We start from the raw sequence: 13,019 nt of genomic DNA on the forward strand, positions 1-13,019 counted from the left end.
ATTTCCTTCTCATTTAGGTCACTGCAGAATACTGAGAAGAGTTCCCTGTGCTATACACTAGGTTCTCATTAGCTATCAATTTTATGCATAGTAGTGTGTATATGTCAATCCCAATCTCCCAATTCATCCCATCCCCCCCACCCTTGGTATCCTTACCTTTGTTCTCTACATCTGTGTCTCTATTCCTGCTTTGCAGAGAAGTTCATCTGTACATTTTTCTATATTCCACACATAAGTAATATTATATGGTATTTGTTTTTCTCTTTCTGACTTACTTCACTATGTATGACACTCTGGGTCCATCCACGTCTCTTCCAGTGGCGAGATTTTGTTACTTGTTATGGCCGATTAACATTTCATTGGGTATATGTACCACATCTTTATCAGTTCTGATGAACATTTAGATTGCTTCCATGTCCTGGCTATTGTAAAGTGCTGCAGCGAACATTGGCATGCATATATCTTTTAGAATTATGGTTTTCTCTGGGTATATGTCCAGGAGTAAGATTGCTAGATCATATGGTAGTTCAATTTTTAGTATTTTAAGGACCCTCCATATTGTTCTCTATGGGCTTCCCTGGTGACTCAGATGGTAAAGAATCTGCCTGCAATGTGGGAGACCTGGGTTCGATCCCTGGGTTGGGAAGATCCCCTTGAGGAGGGCACGGCAACCCACTCCAGTATTCTTGCCTGGAGAATCCCCATGGACAGAGGAGCTTGGCAGGCTACAGTCCATGGGGTTGCAGAGTTGGACACAACTGAGCTACTAAGCACAGCACATACTGTTCTCCATAGTGGCTGTACCAATTTACATTCCCACCAGCAGTGTAGAAAGGGTCCCTTTTCTCCACACCCTCTCCAGCATTTCAGTGGAGATGATTCCCTGAATCAAAAACCTTCAGTGATTTCCTACCTATTCTGTGATTGCCTACCAGTTTTAGAATAGGCTGTTATAATTTTAAGGCCCTTTTCGTTGTGACCCAACCCTATTCTTGCAGCTAGGCTGGTGGTTTCATTATCCCCCAAACATACCTTACTCTTTTATTCTTTCATGCCTGTATTCAGTTACTTTTCTTCTGCCTTGGACACGTGGTGGTAAGGTGCTTCAGTCGTGTCTGACTTTTTGCCACCCTATAACCTGTAGCCTGCCAGTCTGGTCTGTCCATGGGATTCTCCAGGAAAGAACACTGGAGTGGGTTGCCATACCATTCTCCAGGGGATCTTCTCGACCCAGGGATCGAACCTGCATGTCCTGCATTACAGGCAGATTCTTGACCATCTGAGCCACTAGCCTATATATCTCTAATTCTTGAGATCTTACTATTCATTCAGGATTTATTCAAGAAGTCACTTCCTCTTGATTCTCACTGGTCTTCCTTATGTTGTAGCTCCCTGTTTACCTATGCTGTCACTTCCCTTCAGACTCTCTGAGGGCAAGCAGTGTGTATTATCCATTTTGTGTCACTGACAACTTCTAGGAAATGCCTGAGTGCTGAAATACTTGTTCAGTTGAGTTAGTTTTAATTATTTCCTTAAAGAGAAAAAAAATATATATTTTTCAGTAGCTTCCTTTTCTTTTTTTTTTTTTCTCTTTTTTTTATGAGGAAAAACATTTGTGGTAGAGGTTCTCAAAAGATACTTAGCACAAAGACCACTTGGGGGAACCTGTGAAGATTATAGATTTCTTGACTCCCCAACAAAATTCTAATTCTTGAATGCATATCTGATAGATCTGATGTTGAACCTCAGTATCTGTGCTTTTGTAAGTGCCCTGGGAAGGTGGGTAGGTTAAAGCAGGGGAGGATTCAGATCATGTGTCCCCTCGATTGTACTTTCAGAAATACTGCAACATAGTGTTTGCCATTACGCCCATTAATGGACTATTATTACCTTCCTTTTACAAAACAGATCAGTTCATTAACAGAGGAACAGTTAGCATGCGGAACAGTAAACATCAAGATGTTTGTCATATTGCCTTTGGATCCAAAGTTCTTGGACCACCTCCACTCTCTGGCAGAAGAAATAACATGAGGCTATCCAATGAGGTAGGAGCAAGGTTTGAAGAGCTTTCCTAAGCATAGGTGGTATGGGAGGGGAAGGGTTTTCTCCCATTCAGAGGGGGAACAGAAGGGAGAGAGACTACATGCCAAAAGCATAAGTCTTGAATAAATTTGGAACAGAAATTCTGGATTTTAGAAGACCCCAAAACTGTATTCTTTCTGTCATGTCAACACAGTTAACAATTTTGAGTATTCTTTTCATTAAATATGTTCACAAAACTTAAAGACAAATATATGTGAGCACATTTTGTGGTCTCCTTCATAAAGGAGTTGGATCATCACCATATACCTTACAATGAACAGATTCTCAAATGTTATATTTTTATTTTTAGTTTCCTCTGAGTATCTGACATACACAGTGGTTTTCATTTCAACTCCTACCTACTAAAGATGGAGTGTGGCAAATAAGCACATTTTAATTTATATTTCTATAAGATTTGCTTGTCTTCTGTTTTATGTCACATCATATTTATCCTTCCATTTCTTTCTAATTTTCTACCATAATTTCCCTCTCCAACTTTTTAATGTTCTCATTCCCTTTGTTTTTTTTTTTTTTTGAACCTTACTTTATTTGTCCAACTATTATTTCTTCTATGTAGATTCTACAAGAAATAAATGCAGTTCCTATATTTTAAAATATAAATTAATTCTTTTTTCCTTATAGACAGTAAGATCTGTTGGGTCCAAAAGTAACCGATTACACCAGCAGTCTACAGTAGAGAAGTGTGTTAACGGTGCAGAAATGTCAGCCTTGCTGTTATCTGAGTCTGAGGCACAAGGAGATAAAGAAAATATTGGCCAAATAAAGCAAACTGTACCTGTTCTTGGTAAGAATTCTGCATAAAAATTGATAGTTAGTGAAAACAGTGAGAAATGTTAATAAGAAAGTCATAGTTATATTCTTGATTAGATCTTAAGTTCAAGAATTATCATTTAAAAATGAAAATGATGGTAGATATTGAAATATGTCTAGAATAGTGTGCTTTTATATATATATATATATATATAATTTTCTGGAACCTATCATTCTATTGTTATTTTACATTGCTATAGTACCCCATGTTTTTACTTTCTGATGGCTAGTGATAAAATGTAGTATCCAATTATTGCTATGTTTTGCAAACCCCATGTGCATTTTAAGTTTTCTTAGTTTTGTCTTTTAATTAATCTTCCATTTGTAAAGTGCTCTTTATTTTCCCTCCCTGTTACAAAAAATAGCCCCATTAGTAAAGAAAGGACTTTTACCCCAAGTTATGTAAGATTGAGAGTTCAGGGCTAACAGACTAAGTGATTTGCAATTTGTTTCCAATTGGTAGTTATTGGAAAGAATGGAAATCAGAACCCAAGGCTTACCACTCCCTGTCAGTTTGTCCACATTTCCTGGTCTGACTTTTATCAGCATTGAAAAGGGGAGAGACATTTGGGTTCATTTGATTTAGAAATTAATGATCACTGTTAGAGACTGTATCTCCATTGGAATATAAAACTGAGATGAGGGAATTAATAACAGATATTCAGTCCCAGTTTTATCACTGTCTGTGAGACCCTGATCAATTTCTTAAAAACTATGAGCCTCAGTTTCTTCATCAGTAAGGATACAGTACCTACTATCACTAGTAGTAATAACAGCTGCCTTAAAGTGTCAATTTGAGGATTCAGTGAGGACAGTCAGTCCTCAAGCACATTGTATTGTGCCAAGAATGTAAGTGTTCAGTAAATATCAAATGCTGCTGCTATGAATATTATTATTATTATTACAGAAATTTAAAATTCTTCAAGATTGATCTCACTTCTACAGGGTTCTTTTGGAAATTACCCTCTAAGTGCTTCTTGAATGACAGCTGGCCACACTCTTTTAAAGGAAAAAAATAATTTCTCTGCATTGGCCATAGATTTTATTTTTTTATGTTTTCTAATATAGCATGTTGCATGATTAGCATTAATCTGAATTATTTCTAGTTCTCTATATGGTTACATTACATGAATAAAATACAATAGTAGTTTTGAAAACCTGATACAGTTCTAATATAGGGAATAGAAATAAATATCTAGTTCCTATAAAGAAATAAGTTGTGTTTTTTGTACAGCTTTACATTTTGTCAAAATGATACATGAACATTCTCATTATGGCTATAATTACATTTAGAGTTTTATTTCAAACTATATAGTGCTTTCTGTTCTGGCTTTTTGTTCTTTGATATGAAAATGTACCAGCCAGTCTGCATATTATGCATCCACATCCCCCTCAAGAACCATCAGCCGATAAGAATAATAACAGGAGAAGATTACGGTTAAAAAGCACCAGCAGAGAAAGGACAGAGACACCCAGCGGTATGGCACTAATTCAATACTATCTTATATCTGTATATTATTCAGAGCAATGGAATCTCTCTCTGCAGGTTGTAAATTTCAAAGGATTATGAACCAATTCATTTAAAATATAAATGTCTGTTCTACAAGGATTGTGGAAATCAAATTTTCTACAAAAGAATTGCTCTAGAGCCCTAACAGAGATTTGTTGGATTAAATAGACAGTGCCACAAAAGTAAAGGACTTCCTACTTGTACTCTCAAAGGCTGAATAAGCTTAAATTATTGATTTTTAAAAACGGCCCAAATTTGATGGAGATTCCTGCCTGCAGACTTTACTAAAATTGAACTTAACTCACAATTTTTCATGTTTCACTTATCTCTCTTCTTTTTAAATTGGGCCCACTTTAGATTGTTGTTATATTTGCTGTCTCTCCTTTTGGACTTCTTGACGTCTATTATAATGTAGATTAAAATTTTAACTCTTTGCAACCAGTAAAGCATTAGAGAGATATAGTCAACTATTCTATTAATTGTTATTTCTTAAAATACTAGATTTGAGTCGGGTGTGTACAAATTTGTATACACATGCATTAGTCTATCCTGAATCAAGCCCAGAATCTATGATATATACATCTGTTAGCATAATTTCTCGAAAGTGTAGCTTTCTTGGGGAGGCCAAAATTCTGCTTGCTAGGTTTCATATTATTTTTGTAAAATAGTAGGTAGAAAAATTACTTCTGCAATGCCTGTATCCATTTTTCTTAAGATGCTAAAGGAACAAGCTTTGTTTAAAAGAGTTGAGTTCAATAAGAATTGTCATTTAGAAAAAACACACTCCATTTTACATGGAACCTAAGGAAAAAATATAGGACCTTTAAAAAATTATATGGGTTTTGGAATTCCTTTTATCACATATCATAAAACTTAAATTTAAAATGTCCCCATGCAAATATCAAGGAATTTTAAGATGAACCTCTACAAAAAATGCAACTGAGTTCATCTTAAAATATTCTACTGGAAAAAAAATGCATATAATCTATATTGTCACATCAAACTTTCTTTTTAATAATCATATAGAAAAGTATACCAAATGCCATTTTCAAAAATTAATTTATATATGTAAAAAGAAGTAATATAGAAGAAAATATTTATTCCATTAAAGGCAATTCTTCAGACAATAACAGGAATGATGAACATAAAGCAGCAACTGTCCTCACCGCTATGTCCCAGCAAAGAGCAAAGACAATGAACCCCAGCTCTCCAGTACCCCAGTCTCCTGATCAAGCAGGTTAGCATCTTTATTATTCCATAATTGCTAATAGTTAATAACATATGAATATGTTAAATATTTCAAGCCTGGGCATTTTGAAAAGTCATGATACAGACATTTCCTAAAATCTATCATTTTTTAAAATCTCTTTTTAACTCAGTTTTACATCAGACTTTAATGGATGAAAGAGTATTTTTATTTTCAAATTTTAATGCACAAATTACCCTGTTCAGAATAAAAGTTTAAAACTCTGTAAAGTTTTCACATGACATCGTCACCCTCCCGAAAGATTATCTATGACATAGTCACCCTCCCCAAAGATTATCTATTGTTGTAATTCTCCAGTCCTCTTTATAATGGAGATATTGGAGTATAGTGCATTGAGCCCATCAACATATCTTGCCTAGCAGGTGTGTGGTACTTTTACAAAAGCAAATTGTTTTTAAGCTAGGGAAAAAAGAAAATAAATGAAAATTGTTTGTAGTTTGTCAGTCTTATTTATGCAGTGTTGAAACCTTCATTAAAATGTTAGGCGCAATTAGTGTGTCTAGCATAAATCTGACTGTGTAGAAAAACTAATTAGATGTTTAGGTGATCATTCTTGCATTTATCTTGTTTGCTGCAATATTGTGATTACACAGTAATTTACATATTTTCCTAAGAAAACATACCAAATTACTCATTACAATTGATATGGAAATACTTGAGGTAAAACTGCAAATTCCAAAAAAGCATGTGGTAGTGAGATAATTAGAGTTCTTTTAGTGTGAAAATACTTCTTTTACTTTGACTTTTTTGACAGTTAATAATATGTTTGGTGCTAGGTCATACAAGTTGTTTAATTATCTAATGTAGATTCCCAAGATCTTTTCCTCCCATTTTCTTTACATACTTCTGTACATAACAAAACACATTGGTTTTTGTAATCTTACTCAACATTTACTAAAGCATTTACCATGTTTACAAAGCACCTGCTAGGCACTTAGCACCAGGCAAAGAGTTTGCTGTCCAGAAGAGGACAAGCCAGTGAATATATTAATTTCATCCACCAAAGAAGGAAATGGCAACCTTCTGCAGTTTTCTTGCCTGAGAATTCCAAAGACAGAGGAGCCTGGCGGGCTATAGTCCGTGGGGTCGCTGAGTTGGACATGACTGAACGACCATCACTCACAGCCACTCTGACTCAAGACTCTTCGCATTTGCTGTGAACGTGGTCGGATGAAGTAGATTCAACCTGCTATTGTCCATTTACCTATAGAAAATGGGGAAGTCTCGTCCTTAATAGGTTTTATCTAAGAAATGCGTATTTACAGCTCTTTTATAGGCAAGTTATGTTATATAATCATAGTCATAAGTTAAGAAACAGATGAATTCACTTGAGAAGAATACAGTTTTATGTGTGCCGTCAATTTAATTTTTATTAAAGGCCTTTTTGTTTGTTTGTTGCTTTTGATTTTTTAGTATCAGCTTTGAAGTTTCAAGTTAGCCAGTCTTAGCTCTTAGATATTCTTCTTATGATATGAACATAATATGATTCAAGAATCAGGAGTAAAATTACCATGTTTGCATTGTGGTTCTGCAGAACATAAATTCTTGTAAGATTTTGACCAAAAAAAAAAAAAATAAGTGTAGCAAAAAATTTAAAAAAAATCAGATTCAGTTGAGAAAATGCTCAACTTTTCCTGATGTCATTCTAAAGAAGAAAGTAATCCTGCTTTTAATAATGCTTTTTATAGAAAATTTTTTTCAAGTTTTTTGTGGTCATAAAATTATAAGATCTATCCCAATATTGAGTAAAAGACTAATTTTTTTAAAGTTTTGATAACAATATATCTTAGTGGTGGTATATAGTATTTTTAAAGAAAACAAAAATGTGCAGAAAAGATTTTCATATCAAAACACTCTCTCCTAAAATTAAAATTAAATCCAAAGGTCCTTTTCAGCAGCAGAATTCACCAGTCACACTAACAAATATTTCTGTGGACTTACTATTACTTGACAGGTCTTCTCAGTTTAATTTATGAATTGTCTTATTCCAATCAGTAGAATGGAGAGGGAAAGACTGTCAGCTTTTTGTAGTTTGTTTTTTTTTCTCCTCCTGCAGTTTTGTAATCTGAACAAGGCCCAGACATTTTATTTAAAGAGCTTAAGTACTCTGTCCTCCTGAAGTTAAAAGAAATTCCTAACTCAAACCCTTTTAAATTTGGAAGATTCCCCCCCTCTGGATTATCAAATTAATGAGACTGTGCTATAAAGAACTTGCTGCAAGATAGGTGATAATTATTTCAGACTTCCAAATTTCCTGGCCAGTGTTTCAACTCAGATGGAGTGGAAGTAAGTACAAATGAGTCGCCCACAGCTCTGAGCACTAACTGTGGGTTAAAAGTTTAGCAGGTTACAAGATGGGGGATAAATTACCTTCCTTGGCTTTTGCATTATTTGATAAACCTGTTTCAGGAACAAGACGTGTTACTCTAACTACCTGCCTAATATAACACTTATGGAATACTGCTCTAACTTCTGTCATCTTTTGCAATTGTCAGATGAGTGGGTATTTCCCGAAAATGGCGATCACATCCCCTATTTGGCCTCTACCCCGCAGTCTCTACTTGTGGATGAAGACTCCTGCCATACTTCATGCCTGTGGCTAGAAGCCAGCAAGGAAAGTGAACAGGATCAACAGACAGAGGAAACCCAGATTGTTCCAAAGGGTGTTTTCACTTTTTCATCCAGACCACGATCGGCACCTCATGGAAAGACTCAGAGTATGTCCCCAGAAGGGTGCCCGTTTACTTTGGATCTAAAAGAAGATACCAGTGTGACAAGGAGTGACACCGAAACAGAGGAAGATTTTTACGGTGCTGACAGCAGCGAAGAGGTACATTGCCTGATGAGGGAAATAGTTGTAAAGTACAGTTGTTCTATTAGCTTCAACTAAACACTAAAACTAGTTGAAAGAGGGAAAATCAACTGCTATTTATAAAAATGCAGCAGATTGCAGTGTCAGTCAACAGTTGCCTCAGGTTGTTATGGTAACTCTAAATTGTTGCCTTTTTTATTAAGTCAGCCAATTTCATTTTTAATTATGGAAACCAGTTTTTGGTTTGATTTTGTTTTTTCATTTTAATCTTTGTCTCACAGAATGAGAAATAATATGCAGTTTAGTAATATGATAGCATGACCAGTAAAACACTGAGAGCACATTGTTCTAGATCTCTGGGGAAATTGTGTTGCAGATGCTAAGCATTCTGAGTTGAGGGTTTCCTGCCTTCCTTACTCCCCTGCCATCTTCTCACCTTAGACCTATTAGGACTCATTATTTTCCATATGGTCCCAGAATTTTCAGGAGTTGTGCCAATTAAAGTTGCAATAATGAATCATGGATTACTGCTGGGACTTGCCTTACAAGGAGGTTTTCTGTTTGCAATTATTTAGAATACAAATGTATCTCATATATCAATAAATTCATAAAAAGTTTTTAATACCTTGTGAAATACCAAACTGAATGGAGTTTGACACATTTGTTTAAAACTTAATATATTATACCTCTTTTCTCCATAGAAAATGAATTTGTGAAATTTCTTTAGTATTGTTCTTTATTGATAGGCATTGATATTTTCTAGAAAAAAATAATTATTTTAAAAGCAGATTATAGTTAAGTTATGGCTTAGTGAAATTACACAAATTATTTATATGTAGAAATTATAGAAATAATTAGGAAAACATGTTTGTATGCTTACAAACTTATTTTTAACAGCTATATCTGATTAAGAATACCCTTTTGGACAAGGGGAAATACGTAAGTCCATAACTCCTACCTTCAGAACCAGTTGAGAATATGGTGAGATCGTTAAGACAGTAATTATGATTTTTTTCCAACTTTTAATGAGTTTCTATAGCAAAAGTGCATGGGGAAATCCTTTTTTATAACATTCTTGCTTCTGAGTGTGATGAAACTGTTAGTCAAACCAAACATAAACCTACTGCAAACCGCTTTATGCATAAATGAATAAATAGTACATTTTAAATGTGTTGGGAAAAAATGTGTCCCTTTCACCCTGAATAAAATTAACCTATAAACTGTAAAATGAGCACTTGTTTTGAGCATCTGTACTGCTTCCACCCAGCTGTCAGCTCTCGTGCAGTAGTACCTGGCTAGTCTGGCAGCCACACCATTTGCCAACTGGGCAGGCCCATCCCCTTCCCATGTGCACAACTTACCCGAGCCAAAAGAATGACTTGTTGGTGGCAGTTTTATGGCAGATGGGAAGTGACAGTTCCATGGAAACTTTGAGGGAAGTATTAGTGGAAACTACCCTTTAAATAACACCACATTAGGAAGATACCTCTCCACCTATAATGAAGGATGAGCCTTGAGAAGAAGCAATAGGGCTTTTGGAGAAAATGAAGAATACTAGTTCTGAATATTTCAATTCATCTTCCCTTTATATGCTTTCTTTTGCTACTAGTTCCCTGGTGGCTCAGATGATAAAGCATCTACCTACAATGCGGGGGAGACCCAGGTTCAATCCCTGGGTTGGGAAGACTCTCTGGAGAAGGAAATGGCAACCCACTCCAGTACTCTTGCCTGGAAAATCCCATGGACGGAGGAGCGTTGCAGGCTACAGTCCATGGGGTCTCAAAGAATCAGACACAACTGAGCGACTTCACTTCACTTTTGCTACTAGCTACTCAACTTCTGACATCCTTCACCATTTATTATGCAGACATGTACTTGTTACCAACTACATTAAATTGAAAATTAATTTATTATGCATTTTCAAAGCTGTGATTGACATAGCTCTCTGGTCACCCCTGTGCCAAGACCATCAGAAGATGGCTTGAGTCTGTAGTGTGACCATCTCATTGCTAACACTTGCCCTGCTCCACCTTTAGTCAGAGCCTACCAAGAGTGGGCAGCCAAAGAAAAGGGCAGAAGCCTTCTATATCATGCAAGCTTTGCTGTTAGAGGCAATAACAAGATACAAACTAAAATACAGATGACCAACAAAAGTGCTCGGCTATGTTTAAACAAGTTCTACACATTGGCTTGATCCCTTTTTTATCAAATGGGTTTGTTTGGGGGATTTTTGTAAGTTATTTTTCTGTAGGATTATATCTTCCATTTATTAATGATATAAGTCAATGGAAAATTAGATTACATATTATAAATGTTTATTTACATATAGTCTTTGAAGAAAAATCAGTTGATTTAGACATTCTTACTCTTAGTTGCATTATTTTAGAATGCAGTATTCTTAGAGTAACACTATTGTACCTAAGGAAAATATAATGTCATACTATAGATAATGGTGGACAAATTAGTAATAATTACATTACTTATTATGAAGTTTGCAACTTGTAGTTGAAAGACTATTTGGTGTTAGACTTCAAGTATTTTTAAAGGGAAATTAGATGTATTCATAGAATTGTTTAGCTTCTTCAGCATTATTGGTCAGGGCATAGACTTGGATTACCATGATATTGAATGGTTTGCCTTGGAAACAAACAGATCATTCTGTCATTTTTGAGATTGCATCCAAGTACTGCATTTCGGATGTGTGTGGATGTGAGAGTTGGGACTATAAAGAAAGCCGAATGCCAAAGAATTACTGCTTTTGAACTGTGGTGTTGGAGAAGACTCTTAAGAGTCCCTTCGACTGTGAGGAGATCCAACCAGTCCATCCTAAAGGAGATCAGTCCTGGGTGTTCATTGGAAGGACTGATGTTGAAGCTGAAACTCCAGTACTTTGGCCACCTGGTGCGAAGAGCTGACTCATTTGAAATGACCCTGATGCTGGGAAGGATTGAGGGCAGGAGGAGAAGGGGACAACAGAGGATGAGATGGCTAGATGGCATCACTGACTCGATGCACATGAGTCTCACTGAACTCCGGGAGTTGGTGATGGACAGGGAGGCCTGGCGTGCTGCGGTTCATGGGGTCACAAAGAGACACGACTGAGCAACTGAACTGAACTGATGAGATGTATTCAGAAGCAAAAAAAAAATAGGCAAGATCATGTTATCATGATACAGAAAAAAATACACTTATGATGCTAAAGAGTAATTAAAATAAGCTTTCAGTGCTAAGACAATGGTCTTTGTAATTTAAGTTCCTTATCATCAGTTCACATTTGAGATCTTCATTAATGTGAAAGACTCAAAAGCATAGTTTTTATTTTTTCATATCATTTTAATCTTTGCTTTACTATATATTTTATTACCTAGGCAGATATATAATACTAATTTTCCTGATACTCAATTAATTTGGAATTAGTACTTCTTATTTGAAGACACATTATGGAAATATATCTTGTGGTGAGTTGTAAAATCAGGACTACCATGTAAAATGAATTTTCTAGGAAAGCTGTTAAAACCTTTCATAGGATTATAGCATCTTTTTAAAAAAAGGGCATGTTACTATTATCATCACTATTTTGTTTTTTATGCCATTATTCCCAATGTGGCTTCAAGTATACATATCCAGTTTGTAATTTGAAATAGATGGCTTTATATTAATATTTTATTACTTCTCTAATTCAGTTTTTGTTTAGGGAGAAATATAGTCATTTTTCCCTAAACCCTGTCGTGTATCACATACTCTAAAGTAGATAGTTACAAAGCTAGGTAATTTGTCTTACGTAACAGTCCAGACAAGAATATTTGAGCCAAAGAATTATCCATATTTGGACATGACTTATGTAGACTGACTACTTACTATGTTCAAATTAGCTAGGAATCTTCTAGATCTTCTCTTCATTTAACTCTGTTGAAGCCTATCAAGGACAGATTTACAAACAACAAATTAAAAGGATCATTTTAGCCCTTTCTCTCAGCTTTCCTGGTATTGTTGCTTTCAAGGGTTGTTTTTTTAACACTCAGTAGTTAAACTATTTCATTTTTCTTCTTGATGGCATGCACACTATTATCCTGTCACCCCTGCATGCTTGACTAATAATTTGGAGTTACATTCTCACACACATTTACATACTCACAATAGAAATGATATTTACTCCACATGAGGCCACTTATATTTCTGTGAAGCCTTTAAAAAACTTTAAATGTCAGTTTACTTCTTGGGAAAAAAATGGAAGAATTCTATTTTGAATGTATTGCTTGCATTTTTATTTCTGTGTATCATGAGTTACAACATAACGTACTCTCTAAACCTATCAGGCAAATTTAATATTTATTCCATGTGAGTAATTCTTTTAGGCTGTTGGCATCTGCATATCTTTATTATTCTCTTTTGAAGCTTTTTTCCTCTCTGAAAAAGTTAGTTCCTGTAACTTGGCCCTTCTTTGGTATAGGCACATAGTGTAGGTTATAAAACTCTTTGTCTCCTTAAAATAACATCATACAGCTTTTGCTAAAAGA

The 13,019-nt window shown here is 35.3% G+C and overlaps 1 protein-coding gene across 5 annotated transcripts in view; it reads left to right on the plus strand.

The window, feature by feature from the left end:
• CFAP20DC (CFAP20 domain containing) overlaps positions 1 to 13,019 on the plus strand; it is a 268,987-nt gene that overhangs the window by 156,898 nt on the left and 99,070 nt on the right. For 4 of the 5 annotated variants that reach the window (XM_070776414.1, XM_070776416.1, XM_070776413.1 and 1 more), the window contains exons 8-12: positions 1,909 to 2,045; positions 2,725 to 2,887; positions 4,275 to 4,391; positions 5,535 to 5,660; positions 8,186 to 8,520. In XM_070776414.1, coding sequence (XP_070632515.1) covers positions 1,909 to 2,045; positions 2,725 to 2,887; positions 4,275 to 4,391; positions 5,535 to 5,660; positions 8,186 to 8,520 — 878 coding nt within the window. The remainder of the gene's footprint in view (positions 1 to 1,908; positions 2,046 to 2,724; positions 2,888 to 4,274; positions 4,392 to 5,534; positions 5,661 to 8,185; positions 8,521 to 13,019) is intronic. The other variant, XM_070776415.1, reaches the window with a different exon arrangement.

The sequence above is a fragment of the Bos indicus genome, chromosome 22, assembly GCF_029378745.1.
Source record: "Bos indicus isolate NIAB-ARS_2022 breed Sahiwal x Tharparkar chromosome 22, NIAB-ARS_B.indTharparkar_mat_pri_1.0, whole genome shotgun sequence".
Taxonomy (NCBI): domain Eukaryota; kingdom Metazoa; phylum Chordata; class Mammalia; order Artiodactyla; family Bovidae; genus Bos; species Bos indicus.